The 27,563-nt window shown below is 34.2% G+C and overlaps 4 protein-coding genes and 1 non-coding gene across 5 annotated transcripts in view; 3 read left to right on the forward strand and 2 right to left on the reverse strand.

Annotated features, from left to right (window-relative positions):
* Positions 1-2,886, forward strand: part of LOC112524400 (probable serine/threonine-protein kinase PIX13) — a 5,811-nt gene extending 2,925 nt beyond the window's left edge. The window contains exons 3-5 of the mRNA XM_025134190.1: positions 1,007-1,143; positions 1,357-1,480; positions 2,393-2,886. Of these exons, the coding sequence (XP_024989958.1) occupies positions 1,007-1,143; positions 1,357-1,480; positions 2,393-2,886 (755 nt within the window). The remainder of the gene's footprint in view (positions 1-1,006; positions 1,144-1,356; positions 1,481-2,392) is intronic.
* A 3,882-nt stretch (positions 2,887-6,768) lies between these two features.
* TRNAS-GCU lies at positions 6,769-6,850 on the reverse strand. Its single transcript has one exon. It is a non-coding gene; the product is annotated as a tRNA-Ser (tRNA).
* A 1,363-nt stretch (positions 6,851-8,213) lies between these two features.
* LOC112524401 (probable receptor-like protein kinase At5g61350) lies at positions 8,214-8,678 on the forward strand. The gene is made up of 2 exons (XM_025134191.1): positions 8,214-8,505; positions 8,659-8,678. The coding sequence occupies exons 1-2, from the start codon at positions 8,214-8,216 to the stop codon at positions 8,676-8,678; spliced, it is 312 nt and encodes a 103-aa protein (XP_024989959.1).
* A 1,206-nt stretch (positions 8,679-9,884) lies between these two features.
* On the forward strand, positions 9,885-19,018 carry LOC112524402 (serine/threonine-protein kinase phg2-like). Its single transcript, XM_025134192.1, has 7 exons — positions 9,885-10,344; positions 10,792-11,949; positions 12,274-12,906; positions 16,163-16,292; positions 17,114-17,244; positions 17,425-17,545; positions 18,565-19,018. The coding sequence occupies exons 1-7, from the start codon at positions 10,249-10,251 to the stop codon at positions 18,876-18,878; spliced, it is 2,583 nt and encodes an 860-aa protein (XP_024989960.1). The 5' UTR covers positions 9,885-10,248; the 3' UTR covers positions 18,879-19,018.
* Positions 19,019-19,104: 86 nt separating this feature from the next.
* LOC112524451 (protein NLP1-like) lies at positions 19,105-23,220 on the reverse strand. The gene is made up of 4 exons (XM_025134271.1): positions 22,198-23,220; positions 21,585-21,632; positions 20,731-21,481; positions 19,105-20,412 (listed from the first exon to the last, which is right to left on the reverse strand). Exons 1-4 carry the CDS (start codon positions 23,020-23,022, stop codon positions 19,589-19,591), a joined length of 2,448 nt encoding a protein of 815 aa, XP_024990039.1. The 5' UTR covers positions 23,023-23,220; the 3' UTR covers positions 19,105-19,588.
* Positions 23,221-27,563: the final 4,343 nt, after the last annotated feature.

Here is a 27,563-nt window from a genome sequence, read left to right on the forward strand (position 1 = left end):
TATATATATATATATATATATATATATATATATATATATATATATATATATATATAACTGCTATATATTTTACAATATACAACTGTTTATTATATATGAGGCCTATTGAAAGGAAAACCGACTAGTTTGTAGAAATCGTGAGATCTAATCTTAACCACAAATCAATAGATAAATTAAAAAGTTTATAATTTTGGTAATTCTGAATTAAAATTTTAATACAAGTACATTTTAGGTATTTTAAAACTCTTCTCTCTCCGTCCCCCATCCTTTGGTCTCCGGCCTCTGTCCTCTGGCCACCGTCTTCCAGTGATACCTAAAAATATTGACTATGTGAAACAAAAGACACAATGTGATACCCAAACACATGTATGATGTATTATGATACCACTGTGTTACAATCTCTGATCGACCACACAAAAGACCTCAGTGTGATACTCAAACACATATAAAATACATTGTGATACCACAGTGGTATCACTAGAGGATGGTGGCCGGAGGCCAGAGGATGGGGGATGGAGAGAGAAAAAAGGAGAGAGAAGAGTTTTAAAATACCTAAAATGTCTTTCCATTAAAATTTGAATTCAAAATTATCAAAATTATAAATTTCCTAATTTATTTATTGATTCGTGGTTGAGATTGAACCTCACATTTACCACAAACCAATTAGTTCTCATTTGATTAGACTTCTATTATATATATATATATATATTGTCTCCTATTAGATATACAATAAATATATGATATCATTTATTTACACTCTTGAACATCTAAATGTTGTTGACCAAGATGTGGACATGGTAAGAATAAGGGGCCGTTTACCAAACGCTTACTTGAGTAAGTGAACATCAAGTATCGATATATATCCAACCACCAATTAGTGAATTATGTTATATGTATGTTTTATGATATGTGCATTGCATATTTGTAATTAATTTTTATACAAATATTGTTGCTAGTTATATGAAATGTATAGAAATGATTTATTCTTTTAAAATGGATTTTGCAGAAGGTACGGAAACACTCTCATGGGATACAAGAATCAAAATCGCTATAGGAGCAGCTCACGGACTCGCTTTCTTGCATACAACTGAAAACAAAGTCATTTATAGGGATTTTAAGTCTTCAAATATTTTACTAGATGCGGTAAGTGATCAAGCAACTTAAAATATATTTCACACCCACACCCACACACACACACAAAAAATTACAAACATATACATAAATACACATTTTGTGGATATTATTAAAAAAATAGTGTGTGTATATATATATATATATATATATATATATATAGTTTTATGGTTTAAGTTGTTACGTTACTTACATATTTTTAATTCTAAATTTTTGTGAGATCAGGATTTTAATGCAAAACTCTCGGATTTCGGGTTGGCGAAGTTAGGTCCAATCAATGGAGAGTCTCATGTCTCAACAATGGTAATGGGCACCTACGGTTATGCAGCTCCTGAGTACATGATTACGGGTTAGTCTCTTCTCTCATTTTAAATCACGTATATAAAAATCAACGTATTTCCTAGTGTTTAATTTTCAGTTTTAAGCGTTATTTTGCTAGGGTTTGTTTCTTCCTTTTAGGGTTTAATTTATCTTTACTTTCTTCATTTTTAGGGTTTAATTTATCTTCCATTTCTTCATGCTAGGGCTTTAACTGGGTTTCTATTTTATATTTCGGTTTTCACGACTTAATTCAACTATGAGTCTATTTTCTTTGAATGATTAAATTTATGGTTTATGGGCCGTTTACCCAAATGCTTACCCAGTAAGCGCTTATTGATAGGAGTTAATACTATAATTTCTTTTGATGCGTAAGATTTTAGTATATCAAAACATATCGAATGCAACAAGTTACTGGGTAAGAGTCGCTATCCTCACTTACCAGGTAAGTCTCTCCATCTTTCTCATTGCTCTTACCCGGTAAGATTTTTTGCCCTTCTCATGTTCATCCGATGAGGAAATTTATCCGGTAAGCACTTACCAAGTAAGTGTTTAGTAAACGGTCCCTTACTTTTGTTTAAGTTCAGGGTTTTTTGGTTTTCCATTTTAAGGATCGATACAAGTAGGGTTTTTCTTCGATTTAAAGGTTTAATTAAACACACAGTGTACTTGTTCTTAGGGTTTAGGGTTTCTTTTGCTTTTGTTTTTAGGATTGATTCAACTAGGGTTTCTTCGATTTAAATGTTTAAATACAAGTGTTTTTGGTGCGCAAGTTTTCTCAAGTTTTGTCGTATTAAATAATATTTTAATTATTTGGTTATTAGATTCGTTAAATTCAGAAGTTGCAATTTCTTTGATGTGGATTTTTTAACCTTTAAAACACTATTACCATAAAAATGTGAACGAAATACCTCAATAATAAAGGGTTTTGATGCAACTACAGGTCATTTATACGTCAAAAGCGACGTTTACAGCTTTGGGGTAGTCATGCTAGAGATGATTACAGGATTACGTGTACTTGATCCTAATCGACCTGGGTCGCAACAGAATTTGGTGGATTGGGCTAGACCTTTCTTGGCCGATACAAAAAAATTACGAAGAATCATGGACCCACGAATGGAACAAGTTTACCCTTCAACATGTGCAATTAAAGCAGCAGGACTTATCCGACATTGTCTTGATCCTAACCCCAATAACCGACCTTCAATGGAGGAAGTGGTTGCAAGTTTAGAAGAGATGAATGCAATTAAAATGAAACCGAAGTGGTTAAAGGCTGACACCAAACACTTAATGAGCCCACACCACAAGCAAAGGCTTGGTGACCGTCGTCATGTGAACCATCACCACTCTCCCCTTCATACAAAGCAAGGGGGAGGAGCTCGGGCTGATCGATCACCCATTCAATCCCGTGATAAAACAACTCTTCGTGTTCTTTGAAAACTTAAGTACATGTTTAAAATTGTCAATAAGTTAGCAAAAGATATTGTAATTATGGTCGATGATCATAAAGGTTTTGTCTATGTATATATTGATTATAGAATTAATTTATGAAAAATATGCTATTTATTTATTATTTAAAATTACGTATTCTTTATGTCATGGATTTTTCGTTTATTTAAGAATCAAAATCAAAAAGCATAATCAAACAATGAATAGTAACAAAATGATTCAAATCAAATATAGTTAATTAAATTTATATAAGAAATGAGTTTTATTGCTACTTTTTTCGTAAAAATTAAGTTATAATTTATAAAGACGATTTTTAAATCCGGATTTACTCACTAGATTTGTATATGAATTATGACCAATCCAAGATCAATTAAAAAAAAGTCAGGTATAGTAAAAAGTTGATTAATGAACTCTGAAAATCGTTCGGTATCTAGCAAGATAAAGATGGAATCTACGCCGAGGATAACTTGATATAAAATCAATCTAAAAATATCTGGTTTCAATCTGATCCTATCCAAACGTTAAGTTTGGTCCATTTCATGTAACGTTTAATGAGGTCTAATCCGACTTCGGATACAAATAAGGGGTCATTACTTAAGCAATTACTAAGTGTCACCTACTTTACTGGATAAACATCGTAAGGAATTAAAATCTTACCCAGCGAGACTTAATAGGCATAATTAACAATGGTTGAAATTTTACCCCGTAAATAAGGAAGAAGACCATTACTTGATTAGTGCTTAGGAGGTGAGAGACACTTATCACCAATTAGTTTTGATGTCTGTGGATGTTACCCGGCAAAACAAGTGACATAGAAGATAAACAAATCATACGGAGGTTTGTTTGGACAATTTCCTCAAAATTAAAGAAGCAATTGGAGGGGCCTATTTGGAAAAATTGACTTTCTTCATAAACATTCCTTTTAAAAGCTTATTGAATAAGTCATTTTCTTCGCATCTCCGTTAGATTTCCCAAAATTTCTTCAAAATGGAGAATGAAAAGTCAAAATTTCCAATAAAAATTACATTCTCTCAATAGAATCTGTAAATAGGTGATTTATCAAAAATATGCTACAACATGTGGGGAATTTGACAAAAATAACTCACCAAATTTTCAAAATTACATTTTTGACCCTAAAATTTAAAATTTTAAAAGTTTAACCACTATTTACTCCTTTAGCACCATTTGGTAAAGGACCGTGAAGGTGAGAAAAAATAAATATAAATCTCACGGTGGTAAAGGACCGTGGTCAACATTTTAATCTCCATTTTCTTAATACAATCTCAAATGATTAAACTATATATTTATTAATATTGTACGTCTTAATACAATCTTAAATGATTAAATACTACACTTAAACAAAAATAAATCATGTGAAACAGTTTTCACATCTATATTTATTAATATTTTACTTTTGTCCTATTTGTATATCTCACGTCTCTATCCTAGATTTAAATAGGTTATACAGTCGATGTTTTGTAATCTATACTATCTTATAAACTAGATTTGTCAAAAGTCTTAAAAACAATTTTTAATACACAAAGTATTATACATTTATGCATAAAGTCTTAAAAACAACTCATAATGCATTGAGTACTACTAATTTATGTATTGTCTTAAAAAATATCTTAATTTACAACTAAAATAACATATAATACAAGTTACCCAATGCACATTATTACTTTTTACCAATACGTCTTCTCCCCATCCCCCAAGGTGAGATTCAAACTAATATTCATCATGAGTTATTAAAAGTTCTCTTATTCATTTCTCATTCAATTGCTTTAGAACTCTCGATCTCGATCTCTTGATTATTTGCTCTTGGTGTAAATCGAACACATTTTTGGAGTCGTTTAAATATGTTGGATTTTAAATATATTGGATTTTAAACTGTCATACAATTTTTTTCATCGATAGACTGTAATTGAAACCATAACTCTTATTTATTCAAATTGTATTAATATGTAACGACCAAGTATAACTTATATCATCATTAAATCTTCTCCAATAAAACCAGTGAAACTTCAAAATCATTAAAATTCACGGCTCCCGCGCATTGCACGAGTACACGACTAGTAGTTATTAAAAGGGAAAATGACAAAACTAACCACTTTATACAACCCTCTTACACAAAATAACCAGTTTTTAGGGGTTTTACAAAACTAACCACGGGGGAGATCCGTACTAGTGGGGGGCGATCCGGCCTTTTTCTTAGAATTTTTTTTTTTAAATTTCTATTTTTCCACTTGGGGAGAGCCACGTCATCGGATCGCCCCAGGCTTTAAGTATTTTTTTATAATTTTTTTGTAATACCAATTTCACTATAAATACCAACCTCCTATTTCATAAATTTTCACACCTTCCCTTTCATTTCTCTTCTCATATATTCTACTCTCACAACCTTTAACCCATTAAACCCAATAAACCATCACAAAACATGAAATCACGTCAAAATGATGATGTTTGTATGTATCTTCGAAGTGGCGGTAACATTTATATATATATATATATATATGCATTACGTAAAAAAAACGATATAAACGGTACAAAAATTGAAACTTCGTATTTAATATGTATATATGCGTACGAGTTTTAACACGTACACATATTTACGAAAACGTACGTATTCTTAATGTATATATGCGTACGGGTTAACGTTTTAACCCATACGCATATTTACGTATCTTCACGTATGTTTTACGTACGTATTTTATACATATATATGTGTACGGGTTAAAACTCGTACGCATATTTACGTATCTTCACGTATGTATGTACGTATGTATATACGTATATATATACCTACTTACATTTACGTAAAAAAAAGGATATAAATTGCGGTAACGTATATATATAATAGAGATGCATAATGTAAAAGAAAACGATATAAATTGCGGTAACGTATATATATATATAGAGATGCATAACGTAAAAAAAAGCGATATAAATTGCGGTAACGTATATATATATATATATAGAGAGAGAGAGATGCATAACGTAAAAAAAAGGATATAAATTGCGGTAACATATATATATATATATATATATATGCATTACGTAAAAAAAGCGATATAAACGGTACAAAAATTGAAAATTCGTATTTTAACGTATATATGCGTACGGTTTTTAACACGTACGCATATTTACGTATATTCACGTACGTTTGCCGTACGTATTTTTAACGTATATATGCGTGCGGGCTTTAACCGCCACTTCGAAGATACACACAAATATCATCACTTTGACGTGATTTCATGTTTTATGATGGTTGATTGTGTTTAATGGGTTAAAGTTTTTTTTTTTTTTGGGAGGGTGTCCGGGCCAAAGCCCGACTAATCCCCGGCAATTTTGGAGGCTAAACATGGCCCCACTTAAATGTCGCCAACACTTCCCCTCCCAGGGCTCGAACTCGGGTTCATGACTATACCATGCCCAAGCCCTTACCACTAGGCTGGAAGGTCTTTGACTAATGGGTTAAAGGTTGTGAGAGTAGAATATATGAGAAGAGAAATGAAAGGGAATGTGTGAAAAATTATGAAATAGGAGGTTGATATTTATAGTGAAATTGGTATTACAAAAAAAAGAAAAAAAAACCTGGATCGCCTCCGGGGCCGATCCGATGACGTGGCTCGCCCCAAGTGGAAAAAAATAAATTTTAAAATTTTTTTCTAAGAAAAAGGCCGGATCGCCCCCATGGGAGATCCGTGTGGTTAGTTTTGTAAAACCCCTAAAAATTGATCATTTTGTGTAAGAGGATTGTATAAAGTAGTTATTTTCATCATTTTCTCTTATTAAAATCGATGAATTTTGATCGAAAAATGTTATATAATAATTATTTGTTGTTAAATTTTGATTGGAAAAAGAAGAAATCGTCGCCTGAGAGATTCGAACTCTCGCGGGGAAACCCCATGTACTTAGCAGGCACACGCCTTAACCACTCGGCCAAAGCGACTTCATGCTTTCACATTTTCACTTTATTTATATAAACTGTGTATATATATAAAGAATTTATTTGTAACATTCATTTATTTTCCAAACGTTTTGCCGTAAACTAATCATTGTATGTAATAAAAACACATAAAAATACCTAGAGCACTCCCGATTGGGTGATTATAAACATTTTTTCAGTCATTAATGTATTAAAAAAAACTATATACACAATTATTAAAATAGTTAATTATAAACCATAAGAGTGGTGTCTGATTGGTTTGAGCTAGGCTTCAAAGATCAAAAATACTAGGAGGTCTCATGTTCAAATCCAAGGAGGAATAAAAATCTCCTTGTGGTCACGGAGGTTCAAATACAGTGACTCCGGGCTATCTGCAAATCAGGTGGTCGTCTTGAGATTAGTCGGCTCGCATAGCGAGTTGAATATCCAGGTTAATAAAAAAAATAGTTAATTATATCAAACTTCAATGTTTATGTTTCATATTTCTAAGTACAATCATTAATTTGTAACAAAATTATACAACTCTTTTAACAGATTTTTTAAAGATTCACTACATACACTTGTTATAATATCTATTAAAATCAAAAGCACGCACAATTTCGTCGGTTTTATTATAATAATTAAGACATAAACCATACTATATTCAATTTTAAAAAGGTCACATTTTTACGAAATTCTAAAAATTGTAACTGTTTTTTCCTTGATAAGATGTCAATATAAATTTACATATTTATATCCATCAACAATAATTACATGATATTTGTGAAGTGATTTTTGGTTCACAAGTTTTCTCAATTTTTGTCGTATTAAATAATATTTTAGTTATTTAGTTATTAGATTTGTGAATACAGAAGTTGCAATTTCTTAGATCTGGATTTTTTTAACCTTTAAAACAATATTACCATAAAAATGTGAACGAAATACATCAATAATAAAGGGTTTTGATGCAACTACAGGTTATTTTTTTTAGGTATATAAATTAGCTTCGAGAAGGATGCACTTTTTCTCTGCTCTTAAATTTTTACTTATTATATTGGATATTGTTGTTTATTATGTACTGAAATTACAGGAGGAAGACAATACTAAGCATAAGAATTCGTCCCTGTCATCATCGTCGGATCAACGATTCGTACGCAAAGAAGACCATGGTGAGAGGAGGATTCATCCTCATCAACGTCACTGGATAAGCAATGTCAACATTTTTCACTTACTATAATATAACTGGCAACATATGATTTTGATGATGCATTTGTCATTGGAAAAGGGTGGGTATGGGGATATCTACAAAAGGCATGATTGACTTTGAGGCAAGTATTGATGTTGCCATCAAGAGGTTAAAGGAGAGACGATACTTGTTGATGAATACATGGCCAATGGAAGTCTTACAGATCATTTGCACAGAAGAAGAGCTAACGGAAGTAATTCTTCTCTACTGATATGGATTCAAAGGCTCCGTATCTGTATAAGTGTTGCTCGTGGTTTCGACTACCTTCATATAGGTACCTGTGTCCAAAGTAGAGTCATACACCCTGATGTAAAGGGCTCAAATATCTTGATGGACAAGAATTTGGCAGCTAAGATTTATGACTTCGGGGTGTCTAGAATTGGGCCAGCATATCAGTCTGGCACTACTACTGTTTATACAGGTCAGTTCACAGGTACATTTACGTAGTATTAAACTTGGTTGATACACGATATTGGAATTTGCTTATGATGGTACCAATTTATTTAGTTATTTATTGTATTTTTATGTATTAAACATTAAACATTATAACTTTAACTATTTTGTTTGAATATTTAAATGTTTTCAGGTTTTATTCGTTGCAATTAAACTCCTTAAAAATCATATGTGTTACCACTAAACTCAAAATTTGAAGAAAAATAACAATTTTCATAAATGTAATTTGACAATGCTACAAAACTAACAACAACATGTAACAATTGAAAAAAGTTAATACATGATTGACTGGTACACGATAATTTCTTGGAAAATTAATTAAAATAGTCATTTTAAACCGTTAGTTTCACCTCTTGATCATTTCTCTTCAAGAACTACATAAATGTCACTATCTCCGCAATCTTTAAGTCTGCAAATAGTGATAAACAAAATCATATCTTACCCACCTCCGCAATTTTTAGGTCTGTAACTTGTAGACGTGGACGAAAAATGCAAGAAAAATTGCAGACATGGGTGAAAAATATAAAAAAAACATTCACGTGGGTGAAAAATGAACTTCTTTAAACGCTTCGATAAGTCTGCAAATTGCATGGAAATTGTGATATTTATGTAACTAGAAGGGTATTCGCACAATGCAGCGAGATACATCTTGATTTTAATATTTCATTTTATTATTTATCTCAATCGATGTTATAATATGGTCTTATGTGATTTTGAAAAACCGATAATGTTTTTATTTTTCAATAAAAATATAAATTTGAAGATATCATAAAAATTTGACTAAAATATATCGATATTAGTATCAAATTAACTATTTAAAATTTCTCATTTTTTGTGTAAATTTTCAGTTCAATTTTCTTTATTGTAATTTAATATTGGTTGAATAACGAAGTAATTTATATTTGGTTTAATAATACAATTTTATTATAAAGATAATAATTAATTATTTTGTTAGAATTTGATAATTATCTTAATTATATTTTAGATTTTTTATATTTTAAAATAAGATAGACTGCAGTTAGTTACACGAATTCAAACATGGAGTTTTAATAAGTTGTATTTATGCATAATTTATTTGTAATCTTAAATTTTAAGTAATATGCATAAATATACAATATTTCATGCATAAAAATAGATTTTAAGAGTTTTTATCAAATACTTTATAATATTGTATAAATTTATTGCTACCTGAGAATTAGAAAGGTTGTGATATATGTGTCGGTCTTGTCAAAATAAATATTTTGATTAGTTTCCCCTAAAATGCAAAACAACCAAAAAAATAATGTAAAATGACGCAACGATAAATTCCCATTTCCGTTCAAGTTTACCGCAGCGGAACACCATTGAAATCAGCAAAAATTTCAAGCAGAAATGCGTTCTAAAGAGTATAGTATGATCGATTCGTACGTGAGCAGCAACTCGACAACGCAAAGCTCCCGTACTGCCTATCAGCCCTCTAGGTTCGTCAAAATCGTACATCCTTCCACGGGCCATACCCGTGAATCCATATTTGCTTATGTGTATATTGATTTTACCAGTTTATCTGTCTACGAATGCTTGTAACTGGAAGCCCTAGGTCGATTATCTTAAAGAGATTGCAATTGTGTTCCTAATCCTGTACAAAGTAAAGACCCTAATTGCTTTCAGATTCGAAGGATTGTTTGTACTTGTCGATCCTAACACAAGAGGCTAAGACCTGGATCCATGGTAGTAGTACCAGGAGATGATTGACAAATATTGTGTTGATGAGGGGTGTGTTGGCGAAGTAGTTATATCGAAGAAAAGTGGAAGACCTAAGAGCCGTTACGTTACTGTTCAGGTGGGTCAAATTGCAATTTTGTGAAACATTATTCCCGTTGCAGACCTTGAATATAGTGTGCTCGTAAAAAGCTTTGCATGAAAGTTCCGTCTGTTTTCCTCTTTATTAATTTTAATGGTTGTCTGTCGGCACCATGGGTTTATTTGCAATGCTAAATGGCAAGCAAAGCTGTCTACTTCAATAGTGAGTCAGCTCTTGCCTCCTTGACTGAGTACGTTCTTTGAAAGTTTCATCTCTTTTCTCTTCATTGATTTTATTTCGTTATTTTTGTGGTCAAGATGATTCAGGACATCCTATGCAGTATGCACCAACATCATCTGCATCTTTAGATTTAAGGATCTTTTCTTGCATTACAGACTGCAATCCATAACTCCAAGAAGGATGTACTTTTCCACCAGTCTTATATTTTTTCTTACTGTATTGGATATCATTGTCTATTATTTACAGAAACAACAGGAAGAAGACAATGCTGAGCAGAAGAACTCATCCCCGTCATCATCGTCAGATCAACAATTCGTACACAAAGAAGACCATGTGGAAGGGACGGATTCATCCTCATCATCGTCACTGGAAAAACAGTGTCGCCGTTTTTCACTTGCCGAAATCAAACTGGCCACCCATGATTTTGACGATGCATTTGTCATTGGAAAGGGCGGGTTTGGGAAGGTATACAAAGGCACAATTGACTTTGGGGGAGGTATCGATGTTGCCATCAAGAGGTTAAACATTGATTCCAATCAAGGGGCAACTGAGTTCTGGGCAGAGATTGAGATGCTTTCGAAGTTACGCCATAGTCACATTGTCTCTCTGGTAGGATATCATGAAGAGTCTAGTAAACGAGAGATGATCCTTGTTTATGAATACTTACCCAATGGAAGTCTTGAGGATCATTTGCACAAAAGAAGAGCTAACGGCGGTAATTTTTCTCCACTGACATGGATTCAGAGGCTACGTATTTGCATAGATGCTGCTCGTGGTTTGGACTACCTCCATACGGGCACGGGTGTAAGATGTAGAGTCATACACCGTGATGTCAAAAGCTCAAACATCTTGCTGGATGAGAACTTGGCAGGTAAGATTGCAGACTTTGGGTTGTCTAGAACTGGTCCAGCATATCAGTCGTGCACCACTAATGTTTATACCAATCAAATCAGAGGCACTTTTGGGTACATGGATGCACAATACTTTGCAACTCACAGACTGACACGAAAATCTGATGTGTATGCATTTGGTGTTGTCTTATTTGAAGTGTTGTATGGGAGGCCTGCTGTGGATTTTACATTGGAAGAGAAGCAGCACAGTCTAGCTGCATGGGCCAAACGTTGCGTGGAAGAAGGCACCATATATCAATTTGTAGATCCCTGTTTGAGGGGGGAAATCTCAACTCGTTGTCTGAAGGAATTTACACAAATTGCATATAAATGCCTCCTCTGGTCTCCAAAGGATCGACCCACAATGACGGTGGTAGTGGCTCAGATAGAATTTGTATTGGCGTTGGCATTACAAAAACACGATGGAGTGACGGTCATTGAAAAGGTGAGGTCGCTGTTCTCGAAACTTCCAGGTAAACTTGAGTTCTTAGAAAACTATTTGTGTGTGGAGATATAATTGTCACAAGCAGTATTCATTTTCAGGACTTAGTATATAATTTACTGATATAGTTTCATTTCTAAATTTAATTTAATTCTAGGGTTAACTTCATTTTAACTAATTATTGATATAGTTTCATTTCTAAATTCAAGTTTGAAGAGTCATTTTTCAGAGTTATTTCAAGAGTACAAGTCTAATGTAGCATCGTACTTTTGATGATCATTCATATATATAAGATAAGTTCCTGACATGATTTAATTTTTTCAAATTACCCCGTGTAATACATGGGATAGAACCTAGCGTATAATAAACAACATGAAAATAAATTAAACAAGTAAGGACATTATAAGCATGGTGGCTTCTGTTAATGTTCACTCCACTTTTATCTTTATTGCTCTTTTTATCTCAATTATGTACTTCCATTTGGTTTCAGCAGTGCATACTAAGAATTACAGAAATAGAAAAAATTGGAGCAATGCCAACAAAAATAAACTGCTCATACTAGACAAAGCAGTTTCCACAATGGCCAAAGGAAGAAGTGAAGGTATAAATAACGGTGTTGGTTTAGTAGATCCCACTAAGGCAGCATCAGAAGTGAGCAGTAAGAACATAAACAAAGGTGTCACAACGGAAGAACCCACTATGACGTTGATAGGGGGGAGCAGTGTGTACGTAAAAGCAGCTGCTGTACCCACAGAAGCCGAATGTCATCGTGCTGCTATGATGCTGAAGGCACAGCCATTGAGTAGTCAGATAGGGACACAGAACTTAAAAATATTCACATTTGACGAGTTACAGAGAGCAACCCGGAATTTCCGACCATCAGCAATGCTTGGATTTTCTGATGGTGAGTCGGTCTATAGAGGGTGGGTGGACAGGGCACTGTATGCCCCATCAGTATGTGGCGTCAGGATAGCCGTCGCTATCCGGATCTTAAACACTGATAAAGTTCGAAGTATCGAAGAGTGGCAGGTCTGTTTATCTATCTTTAATACCATCAAATTTTGTTTATCTTTTCCTGAATATTTTGGAGCAATTGGTAGATTTCTTAAATAATTGTTACGACTTGACACAAAATGAGTTACTGACCATGTTCGATGGTACAAAATTTCAATAACTCGACCTTTTTTGTATAATCATGCATGGCACAATGCATGATGTGACATCCCGTTTCCTTGGGTATCGTTCTTTACCCTTGTACAAGTGAATGAAAGAAAACTTCATTTCTTAAACTTTTATTCCATTATGATAGAGTTAATACAACAGCGGAAGATGCTGAAAATTTATAACTTATAATATTCTAACATCTTAGAATAGCAATACTTCAGCTTGTTCCTACTTCTTCATTCCTGAGATGCATACATGAATAAGTAAGCTTTAAGCTTAGTGAGTAGTTATGGTTTCATGATAAAACATTCTTTCCAACTAATTAAAATAATTCTTATAAACTTTCATGGATAAAAACATTTCTTTGAGATCTCACAGTTGCATGTTAAGTAAACCAACTTCTCATAGGTTCTTTAACCTTGGGTTCACACAAGGGCTGCCCAATAAGGTTCGTTTGCAAGACGTACCTTCTTTTCATATCCCGTACGTTGGATATTTAAATGGTTGTACTTTACATGTATACAAACTTTCATTCCTTGTGTACATACATGTATTATAACATGCAAACACTTTCATGCCTTGGTGTAAAACACATACTTGTATCAAAACATGTCATCAAGCATCTTTTGTATAAGATTTTCACGATAAAGCAAACATGCCAAAATATCTTGTAATGCATAAAATACTTATATGTAGCATGTATGTACCTCATAAATCTCATAAGTACTCACCTTATTTTGGACTTCCTAACTCACTTCTTAGTCTTTATTAAGCTTTAAGGTAGTATTACAATCTTGGGATGGAAAAGAATGAGCCCTTTAAGCTTCTTATGTGCTTATTGGTAAGTAGCTTTGTAAGCTACTTGTATGCTTGCTTACTTATTCATTAATTTTTTTTTTAATAATGTTATTTACTTTGTTTTAGTTCTTATATTAAGGGCCTTTAGAAACAACTTAACTTTATAAGAAATCATGATAAAGATATGTATATATCTATATATGTGGCTGAAAATTAGGGCTGTTACACATGACCTATAAGACAACTATGTAATTGTATTTGTTGGCATCCACCATGACGAAAAAGCAAGTGGAATCCAGGGGATTGATCAAGAAAGATCTCTTGTTCTTATTATAAGATCGTAATTGGGTCGGCAAAAATCGCAACAATTTCCATTTTAGGACATTCTAAAAAATTGTAATATTTTCTTTTTTCTTATGAAGTTTTCAAGCTAAACTTGTCTGTTTGTGCAGTATAATCATCAGAAATATTGGCAACAGTGATTTTGGTTCACAAAATTCGCTCCATTCTGTCGTTATTGAAGTGATGGTCAAAGATTTATGCTAAACCATGTGCTTAGTCTAACATTGTAATTATTTGGGATTGATTACACATTCTTAATCAAGAATATGTATGCTGCAGCTTTCCTTTCCCACTTAAAACTTTGTGCTAAAAGTAGGAAAAATGGCTCTAAACTCTTTTAGTTTAGGCCTACATACATGTACACATAACATTTAGCCATAATTAGTACCTATACCCCTGTGGTTTCTAACATCATATTTTGTGCATATACCAAATTTCCCGAAATTCTCCTTGTTCTTATACCAAAATTCAAGAATCTCGCGATGGGACAGGAAATTCCCTATATCTTCTTGAGGTCCGACCTTCTTTAACCTATCAATATGTATGTTCATGCATGGCTGAACACTTTGCACTGTATGTGTGTGGTGAGCTATGATCGTGGGACAGAGAGAGAGAGAGAGAGATTGAGGCATGGAGATATGTCTCTCGTATACAAGCACATGCGTGGTGTGAGAGAGACTACATATCATTTACAATATGCTACATAAAAGGCTAGCATTTTTTAGTTGATCTTATTAGGTTCTTACATAACCCAAACATCTCCAGTTAATCCCTTAGGTTGTCTCTGAGTTTTTGTACATTGTCCTTGAATTTTTTTGTAGATTTTATAGCGGATTATTTTTTTGGATGACGAGAGAATTGCTAAGGAAACTTAGGTTTGTTGCATCTTGGAATTAGAGTGCCCTAAGCGTATGCTTATATAATTTGATTTCCTTAGCCTATTTACTCATGACATTGGAAAGGCCTTAGACAGGACCACAGTAGTTGTTGGATTCGAGAATGCGAAGTCTCATCAAGTCTTTAGGCGTTCTATAAATCCAGTCTAACTTTGGACTTCAAATGCTTTTAGATTTTGTGAGAAGCTCTGATAATTAAACTTCCAGGGACTATATTGTCTCAGTGCTATTGCAATGAAGTCTAGGAGTGGAGTTCAGTTTTCCAGAGACTTATCCATAATGTCAAGATATATTCATTTACAACCACATGTGGGGACAAATATAACTTTAAGGATAGTGACCAACACCATGCTAGAAGCCGGTAACTTTTTTTATTGTTAGAGAAATACTCATACCACGATGCCACTACTTGTTTATTATATTTCTCTGGATACTGTGCCATCACTTCAGTTCTTTCCAAGAAATCTCTAACATACAATGGGTCATATTTTGTACCATACTGAACACGGGGTTTGGTCCAAATAAGTATATTTGAAAATGTATGAACACCTTGAGGTCTGTTACTTTAGTCCATTCAATTCTATTTCATTGCTCATTTTCTTTTTGTGGGTCTTGTTTCCATGATGTGAAGATGAACGTAATTCAGAAAGTGTACTTCTGTGGCTTAAAACAAATGGGTTGATAGATTTACGGCTACTACCTCTTGATCATTTTGACCATTCACTTCAATAGGATCTATTTGAGAAAATACTGGTTACAGTGGTTTTAGCATGTCATGACATGATGCAGCAAATGAAGAAACCAAATAGATCTGCTGGAAATGATCGCATAATTTTCTCTTTCACAGGCACTCTCAAATGACGTTTTTAGAGAGAGACATTTCTGTTTTTTTTAAACCAATTGATTTGTCAGATGGGGATCCTTGATATTTATCAGAATGACCTCTCCCTCTTTTTTCTTATGGCAGAAGTTAGTACAAAAGGGACTATAAATGCTATTTTGCTTCAGAAGAAGAGACAAATTTTGTGATAATATTTGTTATGATTAATTTATTAAACGATTTATTGTGTGTTTGCATGTGCCAGGCAGAAGTGAACCGGGGAAAGTTTAGCCATCCCCGCCTTGTTAAGCTCTTGGGATATTGTTCAGAAGATGGAAGGCTTCTCCTTGTACACGAATACATACCTAAGAGAAACTTAGTAGAGCTTCTTAACTGTAAGTACTTCTGTGCCCAAAAATTGACTTGGACCCTTTGGCGGTAAAGGAAGATATTATGGATTTCATTATTAACTAGTATGTGTGATGCTCAGATATAGTTTTTTAACCACAAACGCAATCAATTAATGATGTGTGTTATTTAACACAAAGCATAACAATAATGTATGAGGGTATTGCCATTTCCTCCACCTAACCTTTATTGTGTTGATCTTTGATCCTTTTGTTCAATAAGTTCGCTATGCAGGCTAAATATGAATATTTACGATGAAAATACCAGTATCACCCACTTGCATCCATTAAAGTTTTGCTCCATGATTTTTGAGCAATGGAGCCCTGGTTGGGTTTGGCAAAGTCCCAATGCAGCCAAACAAGTACCTGTGGAGTACCTCTTCACATCCTCAGGATCTCTCTCTCTCTCTCGTGGTGGATATATGATGTGAACGACCCCTTTGAATGTTGCTACTTTGGGAAAAATCTCACCAGTTTTTCCTTATAAGAGTCTCGCTTTTCTTCTTTACTTTTTGGCATGACCACATGGGTTCAAGAGAGAACACTAAAAAAAGGAGAACAAAAGAACCCATCTGAACCATCCATCTATTTTAATCCAACGGTTGTGAATAATAGGGGCGGTTACATTTTGCCAAAACTAACTTTCAACTGTGAGAATAATTGTGTTTTCTGCTCTGTGAATGGAGTATTAATTCCAGATTCAAGTTGCATGTCCTGTGCTCTGTGAATGGAGTATTAAGTATTCATCATGACATAACTTTCAATTATGTGAATAATTGTGTTTTTTTGCTTTATTTGGAATTTTGCAGACCATCCACTTCAGTGGGCCACGGCTTTGAAAATTGCCATTGGAGCAGCCCAAGGTCTTGCTTTCTTGCACACTGCTGAGAACACCCCCATATATAGGACCTTCGATGCTTCAAATATTTTGTTAAATGAGGTATATAGAACCCTAATTATCATGTACTTTTTCCTGTAGTAGAGTTCTGTTAAACAAATAATCAGTGATAGAAGAGATAAAAACTTGTCAAACACTATAATCATAGTGGTGCTTGCGCCTTACAATCAAGTTAACCTTTTGAAGCTTAATGATTTTGTTCTTTTGGGATTTTGGTGATAGGATTTTGAGGCAGAGCTCTATTTTGGACTGGCAACATTAGGCTCGCCACGTGGAATAATGACGATGTTAAATAGTGACATGCTTATCAGTCATCACACCACTCCTGAGTATATGGCTACAGGTCAGTATCCTTACTAGTAGTCACCAGGGTTATAATATTTCTGATGTTATACCAAGTTGGGTTTCTTGCATAGAAAATTGCAGGACAACATAACCCCTGCTTTTAGGATTATATCATCTCCTTTCTATCAGTTGTCCAATTTTAACATCGAATGTTAAAACTACCTCCATTTTAAAGCGTGATATTGATATATTTATTTTAAAGAATAACCGAATAAGTAACAAACGCAAAAGATACAATTAAGTACTACAAATACAAACCTACAAAAGCAAAAGATATGATTAAAGCTTGATATGAATATATTTATCCATTGAAGCCGTTCCTGGCTCTCAGGGGTTCGTATCGGGTTGGTCATTGTCGCTTGATGAAGTATGCTCATTTTTTGTGCCTGAAACACCGTTTTACTGCAGCCACAGTAGCTTGCCGTCTTTGTGCAAGAAGTAGTATGCCTCCATGGGTTTCCCTTATCCATTTTTTCTTGAGATAGACAAGATCTTTATGAATGTTTTGGAAGGAAATGTTCAGGCTCCACTGACACCTCATTAAAGCGAAGTACCACCTACCAGCCTCAAACTGGTGGCGGTTGTGAAAATACCAAGACCCGAATAGCTAAAATAAGCTCAATGGTTGGTTCCTGATAAAACACAAATAACCCAAGAACAAATGAACTATGGTTCTATATCGAGATTCTAAGCGGAATAACGATTGACAATGTAATGTAAACATAAGGAAGAGAGACAGATTTTTGCATGGAAATCCGGAAAGGACACCCAGAACTGATTCACTGTCACTCTGATGATGATACACTTGAGAGATTACAGCTTTATAATGGAGAAAGTCAAAAGGAGTACTTGAGTTCTTGAGAGAAACTTGGAGACCAAGTTTTAGAGAGAGAAAGGTGCAAAAAGGGGTCTTTAACTTGGTTCTATATTGATTGTTGAAGTCTTGGTATGTTGTTAATCCTGTCATTTCCAACAAAGATTTGGATCTATTTATCCGAACGCGCTATACAATTACAGGTCATTGGTGTTTCAAGAGTGACGTCTACGCCTTTGGAGTGATGATGCTGCATATGATAGCAGGTTCAAGTTTTTTTATGGACAATCGATGGCCCTCACTGCAGAGTTTCATGGAGTGTGCTGAACCCATCTTATCCGATCCTACAAAACTAGAAAGAATAATGGATCCATGGTCCGAAAGAGGTAATCCTCCAAAAGGAGCAAGTGAAGCAGCTGAACTCATCCTAAATTGTCTCAAAATCGACCCAGAAAATCGCCCTTCTATGACACAAGTTGTGGCTAGCTTAGAAGGGATTAATTCAATGGATATGTAACCAAAGCAGCCCAACAACACAACAATCCCCTAAGCAAGGTGGCCTTTGCACTCGGTTCGTGATCTAATCTCCATGCTAACCATCCATGCCTGATCCTCGGTAAGCTTCGTGAAACCAAGACATTCATAGAGTCGAAATATTATTTCAGAAAGTGTGTTTTGCACGATTTTGAATCGATACAAGTTTGATTCCATTGATTCATTATAACAATTTGTAGCCATATGTTGATCATAAAAAATAACACGTATATTGCAAGTGTAACACCCTCTAATAAATCTATCAAAAGTTCCATATATCATACAAAGCTCCTAAATAGTACTTTGCTGTAACTAAAAATTAACAGCATCATTAACTGTTTCTGACTTCGTACAACTTAATAATGCATACAATACAACCCAACAAGCCATACAGTACAACCCAAATATGCATACGCTACATCACAGCGCATACTGTACAAACCCGACACTGCATCCATGCCGTAGGCAGAAAATCGCTTCAGAAACCGCCACTCGACTCATATAACCATCACTTTTTACTAGATCGTGTGTTCGAGTAACTAAAGGAGTCTTTTTTTCAAGATGCAAAATAAAACCTGCATATCGAGACTTCAAAAGCCCAAGACCTTTGGTGCACCGTGGTTGCATTTCTACACAGGTTTGGGATACTGGACCCGTCGGAAGTTAACAACCCTGGTGCACTGGAGTGACCCTTTACAAGGGTGCATTGCTACCTAAACTACTACCAACACGAAGTTGCGGCTCGCGAAGAGCGAGCCGAATGGTCCCGCTCTTAAACGACCGATACACATCGATACACTCCTCTAGGTCAGCATCACAAGTTAGTAGAACCCATTCGGAATCATCGTCGAGATATTTTAGATGTAATCCACTGATATCGTTCAACCTAAACCTCTTCCCGATTTCTTGCAGCAAGTCGTTGTACCCCCAATCTTTCTGCAACCGAAAACGTACCTTTTCTTCGCCAAAAGTCACTTTTACCCTCCGAAGATGCCCATCGGGCATCAACCGCGGCTTCGGGGGTAGATTTTGACATTTTGGAGGCTCGTGGATCGATTTATGGCTATGGGATCTTGGGAAGAGCTTTGGTTCCTGATCTTGATCACTCGATGCAGAAAACGTATGAATATCTGCGTCACTTTTGGTTCGTTTCAGAGCTCCTTCAACGGTATCTTCGTCGACCTGTTGGACCTGGTGGGTCCCGCCGGAGAAAGATTGGCTGGAACTTGAACCCTGACTGCACGAAGTGGCAGTGGCGCCATCGGCAGCCTTCGAGTCGAAAGTTTCTATCTTTGAAGCCGAAAACGGGATCGGGTTCGTTTTTGATGGGCCTGGAGATGCGAGTTTCGGGAAGTTCGAATAGAACGACTCTATCTGAAACGAACCAGACCCACCATGGACTGAGTCCATTACAAGTTGGATCTTCCTTAACGAGTGACCGACTTTCTTGATCTTCCGAGATGGCCATCGTTGTATCCCATGTTGCCTGCATATCCGTTTCAGAGTCGTCGGACAAACTGCAATTACAACAACTCGCGGTGAAGATTCGTAAGACAACTTAACCGCGGCTATGTATGGTAAACCAGTTGACAAGCTAGTTAGCAGAAAAGCTAGCTTATAAACTAGTCATATGTAAAAACTAAAAGCTAGCTAATAAGCGGCTTATTGTTAACCAAATGGGACTTTTTAATAAGCTGAAAAAATAAGCCAGCTTATGGTTGTCGGCCCGACTCCTGAGTGTCATAATTTTCCTTTTTCGAATCGTCATACAAAAATGCAAAAAACACGGTATTTTGCAAGAACGAGTAACTTCAGACAAAAATACACGAACTTACCACCGATATTCTTCGCAGCATCTTTCAGGCTGCCGGCAAAATGTTGCCTCAGCATTTCTAGAGTGATCGTTTTCTCCATCTTCGCACCAGCTCGTCGTTTCTCCATCCCCAAACCCAATCCCGAAACCGCTCCACCAAAAGCCGTTTCTTGAGTTTTCTGCACCGGTTCCGTATCAGAAACCATGAGTAACCCTTCTTCTTCCTGCAACTCCATCTCCGTAACGATCCTCAAGCTCCCACAAACCTTTTTTATGATCATCAACAAAGAATCAACCACACCCATTTGATCTTTATGATTCTTGCAGTCAACAGGCAAGAAGAACTCCAACACAAAGTCAATCGAAGCAGCATACGTGGTTCGGAGTCGTATAGCCACCTCAGCGTGCAAATCAAATATTCGAGCATGATGAGCGAGCGGGTATTCGGTTTTCGTGTACAATGTTACATCCGGAGAATAACACGGCTCGTTGGTCGTGAAAGCTTTGCCTACAACACCTTGACCTTTAAACAAGTGATGCTGAGAACAAGCTTCTTGGAAATCTTTGAAACGAGGATCGGACAGATAAGAAGCAGAATCAACGGTGGAGATACAATGGATCAAGTTATCACTGGAATAGCGGCAACCGCCTTTGCCGCCTTGTTGGATGCACGGAATCCACGTCTGAGCTAGCGGCAGATTATGCATCATGCAGGCGGATTTCAACGTCTCAAGAATCTCCGGTATAGCGGGATGATAGAAGCTCTTGCTTACCTGATGATCACAATCAGAAATAAGTAATTGAATCAAGAAATCTAACACTAATTTCTTGGAAACCATGTTTCATGATTCTTTGTCGAATTTAGGTTCCAATTACCTTAACTGTCTGTGTGTTTGAATCTTCGGAACTCCTGAGTTCAACGGCCTGTTAGAATCATGAACAAACTTCTTTCAGAAAAAAATATAACATACTCAAAAGTGTCCTGTAAAAAAGCTAACAGAACACTTTATTTCAAAAGTATCCTAAAAAAAGCTTGTTAGAACGTCCAAAAATGTCTTATTTGTAACACTTTTACAATTGATGCATAACTGACTAAATATCGTGAGAAGGTAAGAAAGAAGGTTAAAGAGAAGATTCATATGTGAATAATTAAAAAAATGGGGAAAATCTATTTAAATATGCATATGTGAACCAACGTTACAGATTATTCATATGAGTTCACTTATGCATCTTCAAATGGATCTTCCTATTATTCACATATGAATCTTCTATTAATCTACCCTTTTACCTTATCATGATATTTGAACTGACCCAAACAATCTGTTAGGACATTTAGACATATTTAACTTCCTATAAAGCTGATTTTGGTGTCATGTTTGGCATTTCGGCCAAAATATCGGGCAAAATTTCAGAACCCGGAAAACGAAAAACTAGAACTCTAAGAGAATCAGGAAAAGCATAAACCTTGAAAGAACTAGAAAAAGCATACCTCAAGAGCCTTGCAAACACTTTGAATCTCTAGATTGTAATTGCTCTTTTGAGTAGTCATCACAACCTCAACAACACCAATACAAATCTTAATATCTTGATCGAAAACAGGAACCGCAACGCTCCCACGAACATCTTGTTCTTGAGCATGAGAAACTCTCGGATACTCTTCGATCTTGAAGAACCGAACATCAGGAGTCCACTCGGGAACTTTCCCCATAAACACCCTTCCTGGCAATCCAACGCTCTCCTTGGCATCCCCTTCCGCCGGAAAATGATAACCTTCCGATATACTTCTATAATTAGAAAGCCGAGGGCAGTTCAATTCAAGCGAGAAAAGTCGTTGGCTCGTACTCAAGACCTTCTTCCCGTCTCTAGTTTCTGGTAACCATACTTGAATCAATACGTTCTTGTCCACCGTATAATGTTTTATGTTATCAATCGCGTAAATCAGTTTCTCCATCACCGATAACGAAGGGCTGGAGCTTGCCCTTGGTCCGATCCACCACCGCTTGCTTAACTCGGAAAGATTTTCAGATTGGTCGGCCGGCGAACCGATGAGATTTGTGAGATGGGATTTCGACGGATTTCCTTCAGGAGCCAACAAGATGTCTTTTGAAACCGGTTCTCCAATGGTGGATTCCAAATTCGGCCATTGGAATGAAGGGTCAAGAAGAGGGGTGGAATTCGATGGATTATTGTTGTTCAAGGGATCAGATCCATCGGTAGCTTGTAACCAACATCCATCTAACAAGAGTTCATCCATGTAATCGAAATCCATAAGTGAATCCGATGGATTTTCGAACGTAAACACATTATCATTCATCACTAATCTTTAATCTAAACTCCCACAAACTTTTACCTAAAAGAATTATCCTTCAAAGCCAATATCTGTCAAAAAGGGAGGAGAAACATTCTTTAGATTCTTCAACAGATTATACGATTGAAATTTGCTACTTTGACTTCATAATTGGTCAAACATGTGAAATAATCATCAACAGATGCATAAAGATTGATGAATGAAGAAACCCCAGTTCATAATACCTGATAAAGATCCAAATTAGAAGTGAAGTAACATGAAAAACACTAAAAAAAAAAAATCAATTTTGACTTCTCTGATTGGTCAAACAAGTTCAATGATCATCAGCAGAGGCAAAAACATCATCAATGAAGAAAACCCAGTCAGAAATCAGAATATTCTGTACGATTTGACTTACATAAATGGTCAAACATGTACCATAACCATCTACAGATGTGCAATCAATGATGAAATCCCAGTTAAAAGAATCAAAAACTGCTATCTTGACTCATCTAATTGGTCAAACATGAAAGAAACCCCAACAAAATTCCAAATTGTATGGATTAGAACCTAGAAATTCTCACAGACGATGTTCATGAAAAGGGGGCCGTACATTTTAATCCGGGCAAGAATTAGTTTTCATTAAATACCCCAAAACTAGCAACTAATTTAAAAATAGAAGTCATAAAATCCTGTGGGTGAACAAACATAAGATCAAACAAATGTATCTGGTCGGAGAAAACCTGTTTTCTTGCTAGGAAATGGAGAGACAGACTTAGAAATCATCTTTCTACTACCTTGTAATCATCTCTGTTGCTTCTTTAAATCCAATGTTCTTGAAACCCTTTGTTGTTTCCAAGTCTGCTTGCTGCTTTGTTGTTTGTTCAAGATTCTCCTTACAACCTCAGAAACCCCACCTAGGGAATCCCACAGCTGATGAAGATCCTTGGTAAAGAAGGGAAAAAGATTCAATTTTTAAGATGAACTGTGATGATTCAGGAAGAATACAAGTAAAGATGGGTGATGTAAGATCAATAAATAATGGACTTTTGTTCAATTCTTTAGTGTGGGTTTGTTTGTGATGTAGGCGCAATTGCCAATTTCTCATTTTCTTCACTTAACTTTCAACAAGTTCATGATTTGGCCACCAAAGTTTCGTTTATTACCATTTTTCTGGAATAATGGTTTGGGTCACTTGTTGAGACTTTTGATCCCTTGAAATTGAATACACTTGATCAATTATTGGATCAAAGTGGCCCTCTTTTACTTTGTTTGACTAAGAATATGTTTGACAGACTCGTCGATGGTTGATAAGTTATAGATGTTAGCTTCTAAATAAATTATGTTTTGTAAAACTAGCTGATGAGAATGTAAAATGATTAAAAAATATCTTAAAAATTAATCGATTATAATATTCTAAAATATAATTGAAACAAATCTCCAATAATATAATATATTAACCAATACAAACAAGATGTTAAAAAAATTAAAAACTATAATATATTGATTATAATATGAAAATAATTAATATGATTAGTGGTTTTCATAAATAATTAATAAATAATATTAATGTATGATGTATAATTAAAATTAACTAATATTTACTAAAATTAGTACTATTTAATTTTAATAATGTTTATTTAATAATAATAATAATAATAATAATAATAATAATAATAATAATAATTAATATTAATGAGAATTATAATTGAAAAAAAAATGACAGTAAACTACCAAACCGCTACTCCAGGTAGTGTTTCAATAAGGTAGCTTATGTCCATCCAAATATGTACATAGAAAATAAGCTAGTCTGACCTATAAGTTAGTTTATTTTTGCCAAACAATGCCTAAGGTATGTTATAACCTTGGATTTTCTTAATAGATGTTAGATAGACCCAATCTCGACTACTAATTCCAGCCTATTTAGTGCTACTTAATTTGACATTTCCTTATCTTTAGTGTTATGACTAGATTTTGACAAAAACGACATTCTAAATTTGATTTATCTCGGTAACTAGCATAAGGGTATTTCAATATTTGCTTACAAGAAAGTGAGGCCTTGCAGAGTAGATAGACCAAAATCATACGTCATCCATGTGATCAGTTTGCATTTTTGGAAGGTATTATGCTTATAAGTCGTGTGCATAGACTACAATCCCTCAAATGGCAGGTATTTTGTGTTGGGAATGCAATATGCATACGTTTAGTTGCGTCTGTTGCGGAAAGAGATATAAATGAGCATCCTTAAATATCATTTTTTTAATCAAGTTTATAATCCATAAACAACTTTACACAGTCCTATATATATATAAAATCCTTTCGAGAATAATACTCAATTTTAATACATAATTGTAACCAAATACTGTTTGTTTTATCCATATCTGATCAGACGGTTTTAGAACACGTTTACAGAAAAGATATGCAATCATGTATAAGACATCATTTGTTCTCTTCTCAACCGATGTAGAATCTTACAATAACGTCTAAATTTAAAGAGAACAAAACAAAAGTGGAAAATTTAGAAATTATTAAAACTTTAGTGGCAAAATGTGAATTTGCAAAGATGCCAAATCGCAATCGGCTACTTTCTCTCCCTACCTGTTAAAAAGAATCTTTTATTAATTTTTCAGATTTTTAAATTAAATTTAAAAATATAACAGATGCTGGGTATGTGGAAACATTATCCTAGAGCGTGTACCACACTCGCTTTAAACTTGCTGAGTTCTTGGTCCGTAAACGACACGTAAATATAAGCGCGTGGGATTTTTGTCGTGAAAGAATCAATGATTTCGTCAGCACTGTTATGTGATGGAATCCACTAGTTAATCTGTGGATTAACTTTCTAAATGTACAGCAAATCATCATTAACAAAACTACAATAGACCCCCCTAACCTTTTACAAATTCTAAATTACCCCCTTTACTTTTCATTATTGACAATATCTAATTTTTAATATGATTTGAGAAAAGAATTAATGAGTATCTAAACCTTCTGTAATAAAGAATTATTGTACTTGTTAAGATTTAAATTAACAGTAAAACATATACAAACAAATATTTGGAATTATTTAAATAACACTCATTCTTACATATTTAATTTTTAGAAAAAAATACATGAAATAACAACCTACTTTTACAAATTTTCTTATTATAACATTGTACTTTCAGTTTTTTTAATTACAACAATATACTTTCAAAATATTTTTTATTATGGTATTATACTTTCAAAAATTTACCCGTTATAGAATTGGGTAACTTTTTAAATTAAATTTACCCATTATATCAGGGTTTTTTTGCCACCTCATCATCCACATAGACTGTCCACGTGTTCGATAATACTGACATGACATCATTGTACTTTCAAAATTACTTTATTATAACATCATCATTTTCTATTACAACATTGTACTTTTAATTTTAATATTTTTATCATTTAAAACTATGTAAATTTAACTAAACATGTTTACAAAAGATCATTATTTTACGAATAAAAATATTCATAAAAAATCATTCGTTCATCGAGTTCATCGTAAATTTTATGGCTTACTTTATAATGCCAAAAACTAAACAAGTGAAACATCTTTTCAAACAAAAAAAACCCATCCTATTTCAAGATATTTATTTGTCTTTTATTATCATTATCGAAACAAACGTTAATGATTTGGGTTCAATGGATAATAATAAGTTATCAAATGTTTTGTCAAACCTTTTTCGAGTTAAATGTTGCAATTTCATAGCACATATACAATGTTATTTGTGAATAAAATTTTGTTAACAAATGATTAACAGGCCGAAGCGTAATTGTTGAACTTAAATCATTTGATGTAATAAAACCAACTATAGGGTAGATTATGGGAAGACATAATCTAGGGGGACTAAAACTGTACAACTTTAATAGAGTTATAATATTACAATTATCATATAAACCGTGTATGTATCTATATCACATTTGATCTTCATTCGCCCCCAATATTTGTTTTCTAGGATATGTCACCTACTAATTCATGAGAATTATATGAATAATTGTATATTTATTTTATTGGTGGGGAATTTACTAAATGTTTATCTGGTAAGTACTTATCAAGTTATATTGCTTTGGTTGATAAAATATGGAAATGAACAAGAATCTTATTCAGTAAAAATGATGACAAGGACTGAGAGTTTTACACGGTAATTAAGGGTAACGAATCTTACTTGGTTAGTTCTTATTCGGTAAATTGTTGTATACAATATCATTTTTGTCAGTTAAGACATAATAATGTTGAATTTTACTATTGAGCGCTTATTGGATAACTATTTGGGTAAACAACCACTTAGTCGAAAGAAAGAATTAGTAATTAAGTATATGATTAATTATATTGTTGTTAATTATTTATTCTATACTTTTATAAGATTTTGATGCTAAAAATATTTCGAATACAACTATCACCATTAAAAAAAGTATATATAATATTTATTTTATACACTAAAAAGAAGATAATAAGGATAATGCAACCAGTTACGAGTAAAATCCAGATTGTTTTTCAAGTTTTGGTTAAATTTAAATTAGTTTTTTTTAATCTACACTGG

This window comes from Cynara cardunculus, assembly GCF_001531365.2.
Source record: "Cynara cardunculus var. scolymus isolate 2C chromosome LG 13, CcrdV1, whole genome shotgun sequence".
In the NCBI taxonomy this organism is placed as follows: domain Eukaryota; kingdom Viridiplantae; phylum Streptophyta; class Magnoliopsida; order Asterales; family Asteraceae; genus Cynara; species Cynara cardunculus.

Excerpts from the sequence above, each read along its gene's own strand:
- LOC112524451 (XM_025134271.1), bottom strand. The coding sequence starts at position 23,022 with ATGAATGATAATGTGTTTACGTTCGAAAATCCATCGGATTCACTTATG. Across the intron at positions 21,482-21,584 it reads CAAACACACAGACAGTTAAG|GTAAGCAAGAGCTTCTATCA; the intron begins GTAATTGGAACC and ends TGTGATCATCAG. Across the intron at positions 20,413-20,730 it reads TGCTGCGAAGAATATCGGTG|TTTGTCCGACGACTCTGAAA; the intron begins GTAAGTTCGTGT and ends TTGTAATTGCAG.
- LOC112524402 (XM_025134192.1), top strand. The coding sequence starts at position 10,249 with ATGATTGACAAATATTGTGTTGATGAGGGGTGTGTTGGCGAAGTAGTT. Across the intron at positions 11,950-12,273 it reads ACTATTTGTGTGTGGAGATA|GACATTATAAGCATGGTGGC; the intron begins TAATTGTCACAA and ends TAAACAAGTAAG. Across the intron at positions 17,245-17,424 it reads CAAATATTTTGTTAAATGAG|GATTTTGAGGCAGAGCTCTA; the intron begins GTATATAGAACC and ends TTTTGGTGATAG.
- LOC112524401 (XM_025134191.1), top strand. The coding sequence starts at position 8,214 with ATGGCCAATGGAAGTCTTACAGATCATTTGCACAGAAGAAGAGCTAAC. Across the intron at positions 8,506-8,658 it reads TTATACAGGTCAGTTCACAG|GTTTTATTCGTTGCAATTAA; the intron begins GTACATTTACGT and ends AAATGTTTTCAG.